This window comes from Gigantopelta aegis, chromosome 14, assembly GCF_016097555.1.
Source record: "Gigantopelta aegis isolate Gae_Host chromosome 14, Gae_host_genome, whole genome shotgun sequence".
Classification (NCBI taxonomy): Eukaryota; Metazoa; Mollusca; class Gastropoda; order Neomphalida; family Peltospiridae; genus Gigantopelta; species Gigantopelta aegis.
The window spans coordinates 21446210-21461049 of NC_054712.1; the positions used below are offsets into that span (position 1 = coordinate 21446210).

At 38.4% G+C, this 14840-nt stretch overlaps 1 protein-coding gene across 1 annotated transcript; it reads left to right on the forward strand.

The window, feature by feature from the left end:
* The first annotated feature begins 441 nt into the window (after window positions 1-441).
* Window positions 442-9571, forward strand: LOC121388508 (flavin-containing monooxygenase FMO GS-OX-like 2). Its single transcript, XM_041519865.1, has 6 exons — window positions 442-548; window positions 3267-3498; window positions 3946-4084; window positions 4825-4961; window positions 6465-6642; window positions 7127-9571. The coding sequence occupies exons 2-6, from the start codon at window positions 3302-3304 to the stop codon at window positions 7751-7753; spliced, it is 1278 nt and encodes a 425-aa protein (XP_041375799.1). The 5' UTR covers window positions 442-548; window positions 3267-3301; the 3' UTR covers window positions 7754-9571.
* Window positions 9572-14840: the final 5269 nt, after the last annotated feature.

The window sequence follows — 14840 nt, forward strand, 5'->3', positions numbered from 1 at the left end:
ACCCTGTTTTTAAAAACTTTTTTAAAACTGAAGTAGTAATATATTATAAACCAGTGCTGTACGTTTGTTTATTATACTATACAAATGAAATGTAGTCATAAATGGACATTCGATGAAGTAGGTCAATATCACTTCTATGAACTAGTGTGCGTTGGTTGACGGGATTGGAGTCATCGACCTTTGTAGTTTGTTGCATATGTTCATGAATGTTTGTTTTTGCTTCGTAGGCTACCTTGTAATTTAAAGAGTTGCCAGTACTCGATGTAAGTGAAGCAGTTCGGAAAAATCTGTTTTCGTTCAGTTTATTACTGAGGCACTTAACCTAGACTGCTAGGGAGAAATGTGACCTGGAACACATTGGCTGGGTACAAAATAACTGGCTTACTTTCAGCCAAACCAAGTGAAAAGACGTTTTCCTCGACCGGTTTATGCACTTTACGTTAAACCGAATGACCATTTCGGGAACCAGTCAAATAGATCACGAACGTTTTTGTCGCTCGCTGTCGCTGAGAGGCATGGTACGGTGGTGTTATTTACCAATCTTTCAGGTACTCATTTCACGGTCTAGATATTTTAATCCCGGCAAATATTCCTCCCTTTCTCCATGCCATGATGGACTATTATGTGTAATAAGATTAAGGGTAGTTATATTTAATACTGTGTTTTACAAAATATGCAATGTCAGGCGTAAATATGTAAAGTCAGGCGTTAAGTAATTTATTGACGTAGTTATGTCAAAAAGAAAGAAAGAAATGTTTTATTTAACGACGCACCCAACACATTTTATTTACGGTTATATGGCGTCAGACATATGGTTAAAGACCACACAGATGTTGAGAGGAAACCCGCTGTCGCCACATACTGACATAGGCTACTCTTTTTACGACAAGCAGCAGGACATCGTTTATTTGCGCTTCCCACAGGCAGAATACCACAAACCATGGCCTTTGTTGAACCAGTTATGGATCACTGGTTGGTGCAAGTGGTTTACACCTACCCATTGAGCCTTGCGGAGCACTCATTCAGGGTTTGGAGTCGGTATCTGGATTAAAAACCCCATGCCTCGACTGGGATCCGAACCCAGTACCTACCAGCCTGTAGACCGAGGCCGGTTATGTCAAAAAGAGACGTCATGCACAAGTTAATACCGTATTTATGACAAATAATACGTTGCGCGTATGAATGTGAAGATTGAAAATGCAGCTTATCAATTTTGAGGGTGGGGGTAGGGTGAATAAAGTTTATAGTTCATTTAAAGCATGTTGAGATATACAAAAGGGCGATACAAGAAGTCAAATACAGTGATTAAGTGAGTTGCGGTTGGATGGTGGGGTGTATAATATTAATATAATACGGTGGAGTTGATAAGTAAGATTAATTACATACTTGACCAAAAATAGCGTTGGCCTGCTCTGAGTGTGTCACTTCTGTTCAAATACCAAAAGAAGTGCTGTGTTTCTGTGTGTGTGTGTGTTTATGTGTCAGTGTTTGTGTGTGTGTGTGTGTGTTTGTCTCTGTGAGTTTGCACGTGCGAGCGCGTGTGTGAAAATTATATGTAACAAAAACATTCAGGGCTTATGTGCATGAGGTGTGACAGGCCACAGGATCAATCACTCTCTGACGACCAATATGGTTCGCATGGCTGTGATTGGAGGTTTTTTGTTTTATTTTGTTTTCAGATTTCGACAAGTGCATCTTGGCTCTGACAACAGATATGATTTGCATGGCTGTGATTGGAGTTTTTTTGTTTTATTTTGTTTTCAGATTTCGACAAGTGCATCTTGGCTCTGACAACAGATATGATTTGCATGGCTGTGATTGGAGGTTTTTTGTTTTATTTTGTTTTCAGATTTCGACAAGTGCATCTTGGCTCTGACAACAGATATGATTTGCATGGCTGTGATTGGAGTTTTTTTGTTTTATTTTTTTTTCAGGTTTCGACAAGTACGTCTTGGCTCTGACAACAGATACCCAGCCAGTTTGCCCCCAGTCAAATCGCCCCCAGGTCCGTTCGCCCCCAAATAGGATGTCAGTTTGCCCCCAAATAGGATGTCAGTTCGCCCCCAAATAGGATGTCAGTTCGCCCCCACGTGCATAACCAGTTCACCCCTACAAAAGTACCAGTTCGCCCCCAGTCAGTTCGGGTCATGTTCCTGGCCTGGAAAGTCATGAAATTTTTATATTGGTCATGGAACGGCCTGAGTGTAATAAAGTTCTGTTCTGATATATCCATACGTGTTCTGTGTTGAATACGAATGCCAGGCTAGGCAGGTCAGGTCAGGTCATAGGGTTTTACGTGCACATTCAGAACAAGCTGTTGTAGCGCACGCCTGTCATGGGCCAGGCTAGGCAGGTCGTACGCACTTTCATGGCCATTATCATGTGTTAACCTGTTAACTGTAATCAGTCATAGTGTTTTTAGAAGATGATCATCTTTTTTTATGTTCATGGGTACTAATTAGTGGCCAAAAGAACCCCCAAAATAATCCCTCAGTTAGAATAATGCTCACCAGAAGAGGCCATATCGAATTGCTGTTTAAAGCCCTCTTAGGTGTTAGCCGAATATGCATAATCAGCATCAAGGTTATGTAGCTGATTAACCATTGTTTTATTTCTTTCTTCTTAAAACAGATCATATCTGGCAGGAATGGATGTTTTAATAAATGTTGATGATGTGGTTTGTGAATTTGTGAAAAAATGTCGGTGTCCATGCTTATTCAGCACCCTACGTTTAATTACATCTGAAAAAAAATATAACCCCGTATTACAATTCTCATGATTAGTCCAAATTGTGGAAGGACAACAACCCCTCCCCTCTAAGAAAAGAAACACACACAACACACACGAACACACTATAACAGAAACAGTACAATAATTGTTTAAAAGTAACAACTAATTGGGGGCGAACTGACAAATATTTGGGGGCGAACAGGCAAACAGTTGGGGGTGAATCGTCTTGGGGGCGAACTGGTACATAGGGCGAGCAGGTCAAACTGGGGGCGAACTGACCGGGGGCGAACTGGCTGGGGGGGGGTGAAACGTCATGGATTCATTCACATGGCTGTGATTGGAGGTTTTTTGTTTTATTTTGTTTTCAGATTTCGACAAGTGCATCATGGCTCTGACAACAGATATGATTTGCATGGCTGTGATTGGAGTTTTTTTAATTTTATTTTGTTTTCAGATTTCGACAAGTGCATCTTGGCTCTGACAACAGATATGATTTGCATTGCTGTGATTGGAGTTTTGTTTTATTTTGTTTTCAGATTTCGACAAGTACGTCTTGGCTCTGACAACAGATATGATTCGTGTGGCTGTGATAGGAGCTGGTGCTGGTGGGTTGTGTGCTCTTCGTCACCTCTGTGCCAAACCAGCCACGTTTGATCCCGTCTGTTTTGAACAGAGTGGTCGTGTTGGAGGAACATGGGTTTACACAGACGAGACTGGTACTGACCAGTATGGGATGCCGATATTTTCCAGCATGTATCAAGAGTTGTTGTGAGTCTAACCCATGTTTAAATTACATGAATTGTAGTTTTTATAACCCAATCAACTGCCTCAAACTTGAAATTTCTTAAGATTCTTAAGTAGGTTATGTATCAGGAGTTGGTGGGAGTCTAACAGAAAATATTTGATGGAATATTTGAGATACATTTTATAACATTTACACTCAGGGAACAGTATTTCAAAATCGTAGTTGGCCGGAAGTCAGTTCATATGTTTTTATCTAGGCATTATTAAACTTGCAGTAGCCCACCCCCCAAAAAAAAACAACAACAACAACAACAACACAAAAATATTTAAAATTCAACCCCTTTGGTAGAGTAGGTGTGGAAAGAAGTAAACTTTTCCTAGAGACACAAATATATCATGCTACTTTCAAATGCTTCCTGTACCACTGAAATATATGTGAACCTAAAGTTAAATTTGTTTGCTATCATACAGAACCAATCTTCCAAAAGAATCCATGGCCTTTCCAGGTTTTCCATTTGACAAGAAGTTGCCATCTTTTATCAAGAGCCAAGATGTCTTGGAGTATTTGGAAGACTATGCTGATCACTATGATGTCATTAAAAAAATTAAGGTTCTCTTTTTTTTCTTGTTAGTAGATTGTTATAGAAGATATTTTTAAGGTACAATGCTGCATAGATATTTAATAGGGCGAGACATAGCCCAGTGGTAAAGTGCTCGCTTGATGCATGGTCGGTGTGGGATCGATCCCTGTTGGTGGGCCCATTGGGCTATTTCTCATTCCAGCCAGTGCACCACGACTAGTATATCAAAGGCCGTGGTATATGCTATCCTGTCTTTAGGAAAGTGCATATAAAAGATCCCTTGCTGCATTAGGAATAATATAGCGGGTTTCCTCTGATGAGTACGAGTCAGAATTAATCAATGTGCTCTAGTGGTGTCATTAAACAAACCAAACTTCTTTGTTTTTAGATATTTAATAGTTAAGCATTTAGCATCTGTAGAATCTTGTGATATAATATGTAAGTCATATGCATATACGTCTTCCAGTACCAGTTACCATTCTGCTATGTTAGTTTTTTCTTTCCTTCGTGGGAAAACACTTTATACAAATTACACAAATTACATGTATACATGTATTTCAAATTGACATGGTTTGTTTTTTAAAATAACCTGTTAACTAGAAACACTATTTTAATAAGGTTGCTGTCGTAACTGAAATGGCAACAGAAAATGCAGATACTAACAAATAAACCAAAGATGGTATAAATTTGTACAAATGCAATTTCATTTATTGCTATTAATCTATGAACTGTTTATCATGGCTGTATTAACTTGTTTGATTATTTCCAGTTTTACCAGTATGTGCAGAAAGTACGGCCCATTGATCAAGAGAAAGTCACGGTCAAATGGGAGGTCACATATAATGATGTCCGAGACACGTCACAGGTCTCTACAGAAATATTTGATGGTGTTATTGTTTGCAATGGGTGAGAATGCTGTATATTTACGAGAGTTATGTGTACTATAGTGTTGCAAAAAACTAGCGTATAGCAAAACCTCTCTAAACTGGACACCCACGGGACAAAGTAAAAAGTTTGGTTTTAAGTCTGGTTTACATAGGTTATGTAATATACTCTTATTTAAGAAGGGATCATGGAAAACTCCAGCTTTGAGAGAATTCCTCTTTACAGTCTGACATCCATTAATAGCAGATGATTAATTAATCAATGTGCTCTAGTGGTGTCATTAAAGAAAACAAACTTCTTCCTGTTTACAGAGTGTCCGGTTTTGAGGGATTTCACTGGATTATAAAACAGAAATTCCACTAATCCCCACCAGAAATCCACGACACAGAATCAATGACTAGTAATTTTAGTCTGTCATTATTCATTTGTTATAAATACTTTGATTAACTGACCACATTGATATTAAATTATGTAAATTAGATTTCAATGATTTTTTTAAAAACTAGTTGTCTGCCCATGATAAATAATACTAGCTAAATTTCACTTAATTGTGATAGAGGTATTCTGCCTTTCACTGTTTAATCTTTGTTTGTAATTTCCATATCCATCATACAGTAGAGAATGGACCAGAGTGATTGACTATTTTCATTTTATTTCAACTCATTTTTGCGCTTATATCCAATGAAAGTTCAAGCACGCTGTCCTGGGCACACACTTCAGCTATCTGGGCTGTCTGTCCAGGACAGTGGGTTAGTTGTTAATTGTTAGTGGTTAATGAGAGAAAAGAGGTTTTAATGGCCTTAAACCTACCCACTGAGTGTTAAAACTTGCTCTGGGTGGGAGCCAGTACCGGGCTGCGAACCCTGTACCTACTAGCCTTATGTCTGATGTCTTAACCATGACGCAACCGAGGCTGGTCATTGACTATTTGTTATCATTGCTCCAAATATGTGGTCAGGGGAGATAACCATAATATTACTTTGTATCATAGATGTTTCCAACTAATAAAATATTTCTACTATTAAACTTACATATTAAATATATTTTCTTGTTTAGAATATCAGTGTCTGTATATTCAATGTGTTTTTCGTCGTTTTAATATTTGTAAGAAGCCCAAACTGGATATTGTCTTCAAATAATTATGTATGTACGAAAAAAAAATATTTTAGGAAATAAAATTAAATTTAACCTAGTACAAATATTAGAATGATCAGAAACACGTTTAATATACAGCCACTAATATTTTATGCAGAAAAATATATTTGATATGTAATTACAATCATAGAAATAGATTTATTAATCATCAGCTATTGGATATCAAACATTTGGTAATTTTGACATACAGTTTTAGAGAGGAAACCCGCTACATTTTTACATTAGTAGCAAGGGATGTCTTATATGTACCATCCCACAGACAGAGAATATTAATAGCTTCCCAAGAGTCATGGAATATATATTTTGTCCAAAAAAAACCCCAAGCTATAATATTGTTTTTTGTTTATTTATATTTTAATGTTTTTTCAGCCACTACTTTGTTCCTCTAATTCCACAAATACAGGGAATGGATATTTTTAAAGGGCAGATAATCCACAGTCACAATTACAGAGAGCCATCTCCATTCGAACATCAAAGAGTTGTCTGTCTTGGAGCATCATCGTCCGGTGTTGACATAGCTATTCTGTTAAGCAAAGTAGCCAATAAGGTAGAGTGCCAAAATTCCAGTCTCGGAGCAAATAGTTTTACTTTGTTGTTACCCAATCCATCATAGTAGGAGTAGTTCAGTAGATTGGCTTCATATAATACTTTTTTTTTTTTTTTAAATACATAAAAACTTGTATTCCTGATATTATTTTGTAGAAGGGTTGGATGAGATCTACCTTGGCCTTGTCAAAAAATGATAAAATATTTTGAGTTATTTTTAGTAATTTCAGAATGAAGAAAACCCCCCTATAATTAACATTGGAAGTTTGTTTGTTTGTTTATTTTATGTATTAAAACTAAAGCAATTAAGTTGACAAGAGAAGTGTTTTATTATTTAAAATCAAGTTAAGAAAAGTGACTTGTTTATCAATGTATTATATAAAATCAAAATGTTAATAGGGGAAAGAACACTTGATATTTTGATATAAAATCAAAATAAAATTGAACAAGGGAAGTATCCATGTTTTTTCTTTCTTTTTCTCTAGGTGTATCTAAGTCACAACAAAGGTACCCTCAAGTCACAGTTTCCAGACAACGTTGAACTTAAGGCAGGAATCAAGTGTCTGAAAGAAAATTCGGTCGTGTTCCAAGGAGGCGAAGAAGAAGAAGAAATTGACAGCCTCATTCTCTGTACAGGCTACAGATTTGTCTTCCCATTCCTCTCTGAAGACTGCAAACTGGACATAACAGACGAGAGAGTTACGCCATTATACAAACACATGATTCACACACAGTTCCCCTCTTTATCCTTTATAGGGATCTGCAAAGTGATTTGCCCCTTCCCGTTCTTTCACATGCAGGTTCAGCTAGCATTGGCGGTGCTTGACGGGTCAGTGGAATTACCATCTAAAGAAGACATGGATAAGGATACTGAGGCTGATTTCAGAAAGAGGCTGGAGCAGGGGTTGCCATGGAGACACGCTCACCACATGAAGGAGAAGCAGTGGGATTACAATGATGAGCTGGCAGCCATTGTTAAGAGTGATCCCATTCCAAAAAGTGTGAGCGATCTCTATAACCATGTGGCCGTGGACAGATCGTCAAATATTTTGAATTACAAAAAGAAAAATTATGTTCTAACAGGTCCAGAAACATTTGAAGAAGTCCAGTGAATTCCATATTTGTCCTTTCTTTGATCTTATGGTGTGCCAAGAACTCACTGAAATGCAACATGCCTCAAATATTTGTATTTATACTGAAACATATCAAACAGATTACAATATCTAGTCCTGCTTTTTACCTTTATCTTTATATTTATCCTCTATTGAATTCAGGGGCTGCGCAGATGGTACGGCTGGTACGGCCATGGCTGTACCAGTTTTCAAAGAGGTTCAGCATGGCCGTCCCACCTGTATCTGTGAAAATGTCCTTCACGGGTGAATTTGAAAGGATAATCTGACAAGTTTGAGCTGTACCACTGTTTTGTTCAATTTAATGGTTGTCCATAGGCTACCAGGCATCAGATATGATGTGGTGACCCAGCAATATGTTATTGTAGCTTGAAAGTTTTAAGTTATCCAGATTCATATAATTCAAACGTTTTTAAAATTAACTATCAGGTAGCCCGCCGGGCTTTGACACTGACAGTACTTTATGGTTACTCGATTAATAAATTGGGTAGCCAAGGGTATCCGGTCACAGGAATGTTCCAAGCCCGAGGTCTAATGGAAAACCTGTTTTATTTTTATTGACAATTAATGAATTGTGTCCTGCTGAACATCAATAGCATCTTTGAAAGGAAATACACTAATGTTATAAATGACATATCACTTTAACAAAACAATAATCTTACCATATCTGTAAATTGTTTTGTGTAAAAATTATTTATAGAAATGATTTTACAAAATGATGGTGTGTGCATGTGTGTGCATTGTGTGTGTGTGTGCACTGTGTGTGTGTATGTGTGTGTGTATGTGTGTGGTGATACTAAAGATGCAATATTTCTTTACCATCCCAGGGATGTATTTAATGAGGAGGAAGACAAGCCCCACCACCCACTCACCCTTGAACATAGTCGATACAAAAATTAGTTCGGCCCGGTAGGAGACGTATTGCTTTATTAGCAGTACTCTCAAAATGCTTGTGGTAGTTCCGCCCCACTGATTTCAGAATAGATATGGGTCAGCATTCTATACCTTAAACGGCTGTTGCCATTTTAAAAGGTTTTCAGCAAAGCAAATATTTTTACATTATTAATATTTCAATTTATTTCCCATATGGTTAAAAATATCTTGGTACATATCAAAATGATACGTCCCACTAGAGACCGGCACCTGTGCCCAGGACAGCCGTGCGCTACAACAGCTTATTCTGAATGTGCACGTTAAACACTCTGACCTGACCTGACTATAACGCCAAGTGGGATGTAACACTTCAACGTCTTCGATTGGCGAACAACAACCTTACGGGAACGTCGACTAAACTAGTTCAGTGATATAAATTATGATCGAACGGAGGGGGAGTTAAACTAGCCTAGCTATCTAATTTGAAGGGTTAAACCCGTATAGTGTAGGTATTGGTTTAAAAAGCCTAGTACTTGGCATACTTAACTTTATTACCAATGCAATGAAACGAAACTAACGGTGGCAAGTAGCAATTGTATACATATATGCACCAATCTAGGTACTTAGCGCTAAGATCATCTTAAGTACCTAACTACATTGTATGCACTTAACGTGATTTCAGCGCTAAGATCGCTTCGTAGAACGGAACCCAGTTGTAAATATTTAAAGATTAAAAATAATCTCGAAATTACAGCTTTAAATTATGTGATTATCAATGTAAACTGTGATACCAGTCATGTTTGTTTTTCACCTGATTAGTAGATGTTAGGTTTTTTAGAACATGGAATGTGCAATTCTGTAATTATCTATATATGCAGCAATGCGATATCCATTGTTTAGCCATGATTAAACTCTACTTCTGAGGTACATCTTGTTCTGTCTCGTTCCTTATCCACTTATTACCTTGCATCAGTGAAGTGTACTACCCGCATTCACCTGTCGTCTGCGTTTTATGTTACAAATAAAAATGGCCTATTCCACGGCACTAACGACTGATCGTAAATAGCAGAGGAACACTTGCAGATGGTTGGATATTCCGGTTAACAATACCTGGACCATGCTTATACAACTTTAAAGTCTAGATTCAGGACTTTAATGAAAAGCTTATTTTCTTTAATGACACCACTGGAGCCCTTTGGTTAATTAATCATCGGCTATTGGATGTCAAACATTTCGTAATTTTTCCTAATCTTTTAAATATGCACTTTCCCACAGACTGGAAAGCATATACAACAGCCTTTGTCCTGCCCCCAGGACTTTAATAAAGACTCGACCACACGAATAACGTAGTTAAAGTCTGGAGACTGCTATAAAGTCTTTAGACTAGACCATATATATATTTTTAAATTATCAGACTAAACAAAACATTATAAAACTAAACGCACATTTCATCTATAGGAACTAGCATAAATAGCCATAAACGACAAGTGCCATTCAAGGGCTGTAATGTGGAGTTGGAATGGGAAAAGAGCTTGAATGAAGGAAGGTTTTATCGAGATTGAGATAGTGGAAGGGGACCAGCAAACACCCCTCCCCCATCCCGCCCCATTTTACGAATCGATTTTGGCTCTAAAATCACCTAAGGTAGCCCAGTGGTAAAGTGTCCGTCTGATACGCGGTCGTTTTGGGATCGATTCCCGTCGGTGGACCCTTTGGGCTATTTCTCGTTCCAGCCAGTGCATCACGACTGGTATACCAAAGGCCTTGGTATGTGCTGTCCTGTCTGGGATAGTGCATATAAAATATCCCTTGCTACTTAAATGCTCTAGTGGTGTCATTACACAAAACAGCGACCGGGTCAGTTTCCTACGATTACATAAGGCTCTTTCGTTTCAACTTACTTTCGTACTTATGTCCAATTAAGGTTCAATCACGCTATCCTGGGTACATACATCAGCTATCTGGAATGTCTGTCCAGGGCTGTGGGTTAGTGGTTAGTTGTTAGTGGTTAATGAAAGAGAAGTCGGTGTAGTGGTCTTACACCTACCCATTGAGTCGTTAAAACTTGCTCTGGGTGGGAGGTGGTACCGAGCTAGGAACCCAGTGCCTACCAGCCTTATGTCCGATGGCTTTACCACGACACCACCGAGGTCGGTATATGGCTCTTAACGAATGATAATGATAATATATATATATATATATATATATATATATATATATATATATAAATATAAAGTATCTCTTCGAAACTCGCCAGTTTGGAAAAACTGCAATGGGGCTTTTCTGTGCAAGCCATCTTCGAAAATGTGGATCGGTTAAACTAATAACCAAAAACAAGTGAAAGTCGCATCTTGTTTTTGTCTTGGTAATAATACAAACGGTATTGGACCAATTTACAAAGCCTTTTTATGTCTTAAATGTGCTCTAGTGGCGTCGTTAAACAAAACAAACCTCTCTCTTTTATTTACACGCGTGTAGCTACATACATTTACAATGCTTAAACACATGCGTTTAAGAAAAACAGGCTTCTTACGTTTAAAAAGCGTTACAGGGCAACACGTTCCACGAGTCCACTTAGTACCCAGTAGTCATCGGCCTTCTAAGTTTTAGTTTCAAGACTAATTTTTATATGGTAGCCCAGTGGTAGAGCGCTCGCCTGATGCACGGTCGGTTTGTGATCGATCGGTCGGTAGGCTATTTCTCGTTCCAGCCAGTGCTCCACGACTTATATATATATATAAAGCCGTGGTATGTGCTATCCTGTCTGTTTGATGGTGTATATAAAAGATCACTTGCTACTAATGGAAAAATATAGCGGATTTCCTCTCAAAGACTATATGTGAAAATTTCCAAATGAGCTGATGATTAATAAATCAGTGTGCTCTAGAAGTGTCGTTAAAAAAAAAAAACTTTAACATTATTTACTCTCCACCTCCTAATCCGTCTGGGCCCCGTTTTACGAAACGATCCTAGCGCTAAGAACACCTTAAGTATATCTAACGTATACACTGAAGGTGATCTTTGCTCTAAGATCTGTTCGTAATATGGTGTCCAGGGCCCCTATTTTCGAAGAAATCTTAGCGCTGCGATATCGTAAAACGATCGTAGGCTATAGCATACGCTGTAGCGACGTCATAGCTTATGACGGGTTTACGATATCGTAGCGCTAAGATGGCTTCAAAAATCCGTAGCCTGATGTTTAATCGATGTTTGGGTCACACTCACCCACCCAACGAGAACATTTTGAATCAGTCATAGCTGTCTGGCAGTGAATCATTGACCATCCACGATTTCGATTATTGATAAAAAAAATATATATTTAACCCACAAATGCGACTTGGTACGGATTCAAGTGGGTGTTGGGGTCGCAAACCATATGCGCCGAAATTCCAGCAGTTGCTGTATGAATACAAAGAGTGCATATCATTTTCAAATGGGAGAAATGTAATATCCTGGTTGACGCATTCAACACATTTACGGTTATATTGCGTCGGACATATGGTTAAAGGAAGGAAATGGTTTATTTAACGACGCACTCAACACATTTTATTTACGGTTATATGGCGTCGGACATATGGTTAAAGACCACACAGATATTGAGTGATGAAACCCGCTATCGCCGCTTCATGGGCTACTCTTTCCGATTAGCAGCAAGGGATCTTTTATATGCACCATCCAACAGACAGGATAGTACATACCACGGCCTTTGTTACATCAGTTGTGGAGCACTGGCTGGAACGAGAAATAACCCAATCGCGCATCAGGCGAGCGCTGTACCACTAAGCTGCCCCCCCCCCCCCCCGATACTGCTAGAGCACAATGATTAATGAATCTTCGGCTATTGGATGTTCAACATTTGGTAATTTTTACATATAGTCTTAGAGAGAAAACCCGCTACATTCCATTAGTAGCAAGGGATATTTCATATGCACCATCCCACCATAGGTGAAATGAATAAAAAGAGTCCTATTTTGCTGCCATGAGTAGCTCGAAGGATATATGGGCTAAATGCATGGAGGTCAATGCCGATTGTAATTCGTAAAGTAAAAACATTGTCTGTCATCGCTTTTAATACCCATTTCCACGTATACGAATACGAACCTTCTCTTTTGTATTTATGCAATGAACATTAAATTGTGATTAGATCCAAGCATTTTGTATATGAACGTTTTTAAAAAGTGCTTAGAGCGTATGAACATGTTACTTTAATCCTGAAAATAATAAATAAATGTGTAGATATAAATATAATAATACTTTTTTTTAGATTAGCAGCAAGGAATCTTTTATGTGTACTTTTCCACATAAAGAACAGCACGTACCACGGGCTTTCATATACCAATTGTGGGGGAGAATGCCCACATATAATGCACGCTGGAGTACTTTAGCCAAATTTAGATGTCCCACCCTTTCTAGAAACATCCTTCATCCGCCCCTGGTTCGTTATCGGCAATTGTATTAGTCACATCTGTTAAATGTGTGGCAAGGGTGTCAGAAACCTAATTAAAACATTTCTGCAGTGTGTCGATCTCGATTTGTATCACTGTTAATATACGAAATACGTGTTAGAATAGAAAATAAGCGTGTTAAAGGGGCAGACCCTAGTTTTTAAACACTAAGACATATTTTTCACCTAGACCCTAGTTTTAACCCGTAAAAAATGGACACTAAGTTTGGGTTAATTTACAAACCTGTAACAAATTTGGATACAACAGAATGAATGAATGAATGAATGAATGAATGAATGTTTAACGACACCCCCAGCACGAAAAATACATCGGCTATTGGGTGTCAAACCATGGTAAATCAAAACATAGGATACAACAGAGAAAAATAAGAGTCTGTGACGTTGAAATGCCCTTAAAAAATGGAATAAAACGCAACTACATAACCCTTTACTTCTCAGACGCACGTGCGTTTTTAAAAAATATGAAAAATGCATTTCGTGGTATTAGGAACACCAGGATGACCAGAAACACTTCAGTTGTATGGAAATGGATAACCTAAACAATAAAATATAAGTACTGTTTGATTTCAGTGATCATAAACGGGTCTAATCGTGAAATATATGCTGTAGTGTTTAAAAACTAGGATCTGTCTCTTTAATGGGTTAAGTAGCGAAGCTCTTGCTAGAGGTGTGTCAATATAGTGTTGAGAACCGATTGAAATTTCATCATCGATTATCGGTTTGCACGTATCGATCAACTTTCGACGGAAATGCCCGAATCCGAACAACACTAGCACTGGGGTAGGAGGTTGACCCCATTGCCCCCCTCCCCTCCATCCATACGCTTGTGGGTTAGAATATATACATGAAACAAATGGAATAATCATGAGTTACTCTTTAGGAATAATTACGATTAATATATTTCACGATCATCGATGATGGATTTCATAATCGACCATCAATCACATCGCTGGAGCCCAACGATCCGGTTTCGATTATGATTGATTATCCATAAATTAGGCCATTAGGATTTATTTAACGTGCCTTGTGTAAACATGTAGAACAAAATAACAGAAGTGTTAGTGACACCAAACATGCGATTATATAGCAGCAACAACTTACAGCACGTCAACCAGTCAACCCTGCCACCACACCAATACAACGTATCAGAAGGGTGAGCCATAAAAATAACTTTCTAACCAGAAAGCTCCCTCTCGATTCACCTCCCCCAAGACTTCGCAAAACCCCTTCGTTCATACGCTTATGGAGGTGACATTATTTTCCAGTTTTCTATTATCATCGCAGAGCCGAATCCAAAGGGAGGGGACAATGAGAACAGCCCCCCTCCCCCCCACCCCCTCCCACACACACACACTAAAATATTCAAGAGCTCTCTTTCTCCTTCGTTTATTATTAGTATATACATTGGGATGGCCTTTTCTCGTTATCCACCCCACCACCCCCGGAAATATTTCCTGCATCCGCCGCTGCAACGAAAGGATGCAAATGGGCATGTGCCGCTGGATTCAAAGGGTACAGTATTGGTATGATGATCTCAAACCAGTAGAATATCCATCTTCAACTGGGACCGTCAGTTTTTAAAACAAAATAATTACAGTTTGTTTTGTTTAACGATATCACTAGAACACATTGATTAATTTGCCATCGGCTGTTGGATGTCAAACATTTGGTAATTCAGGGAAACCAGCTAGTCATATGTTCCAATTAGCAGCAAGCATTTTTTATATGCAT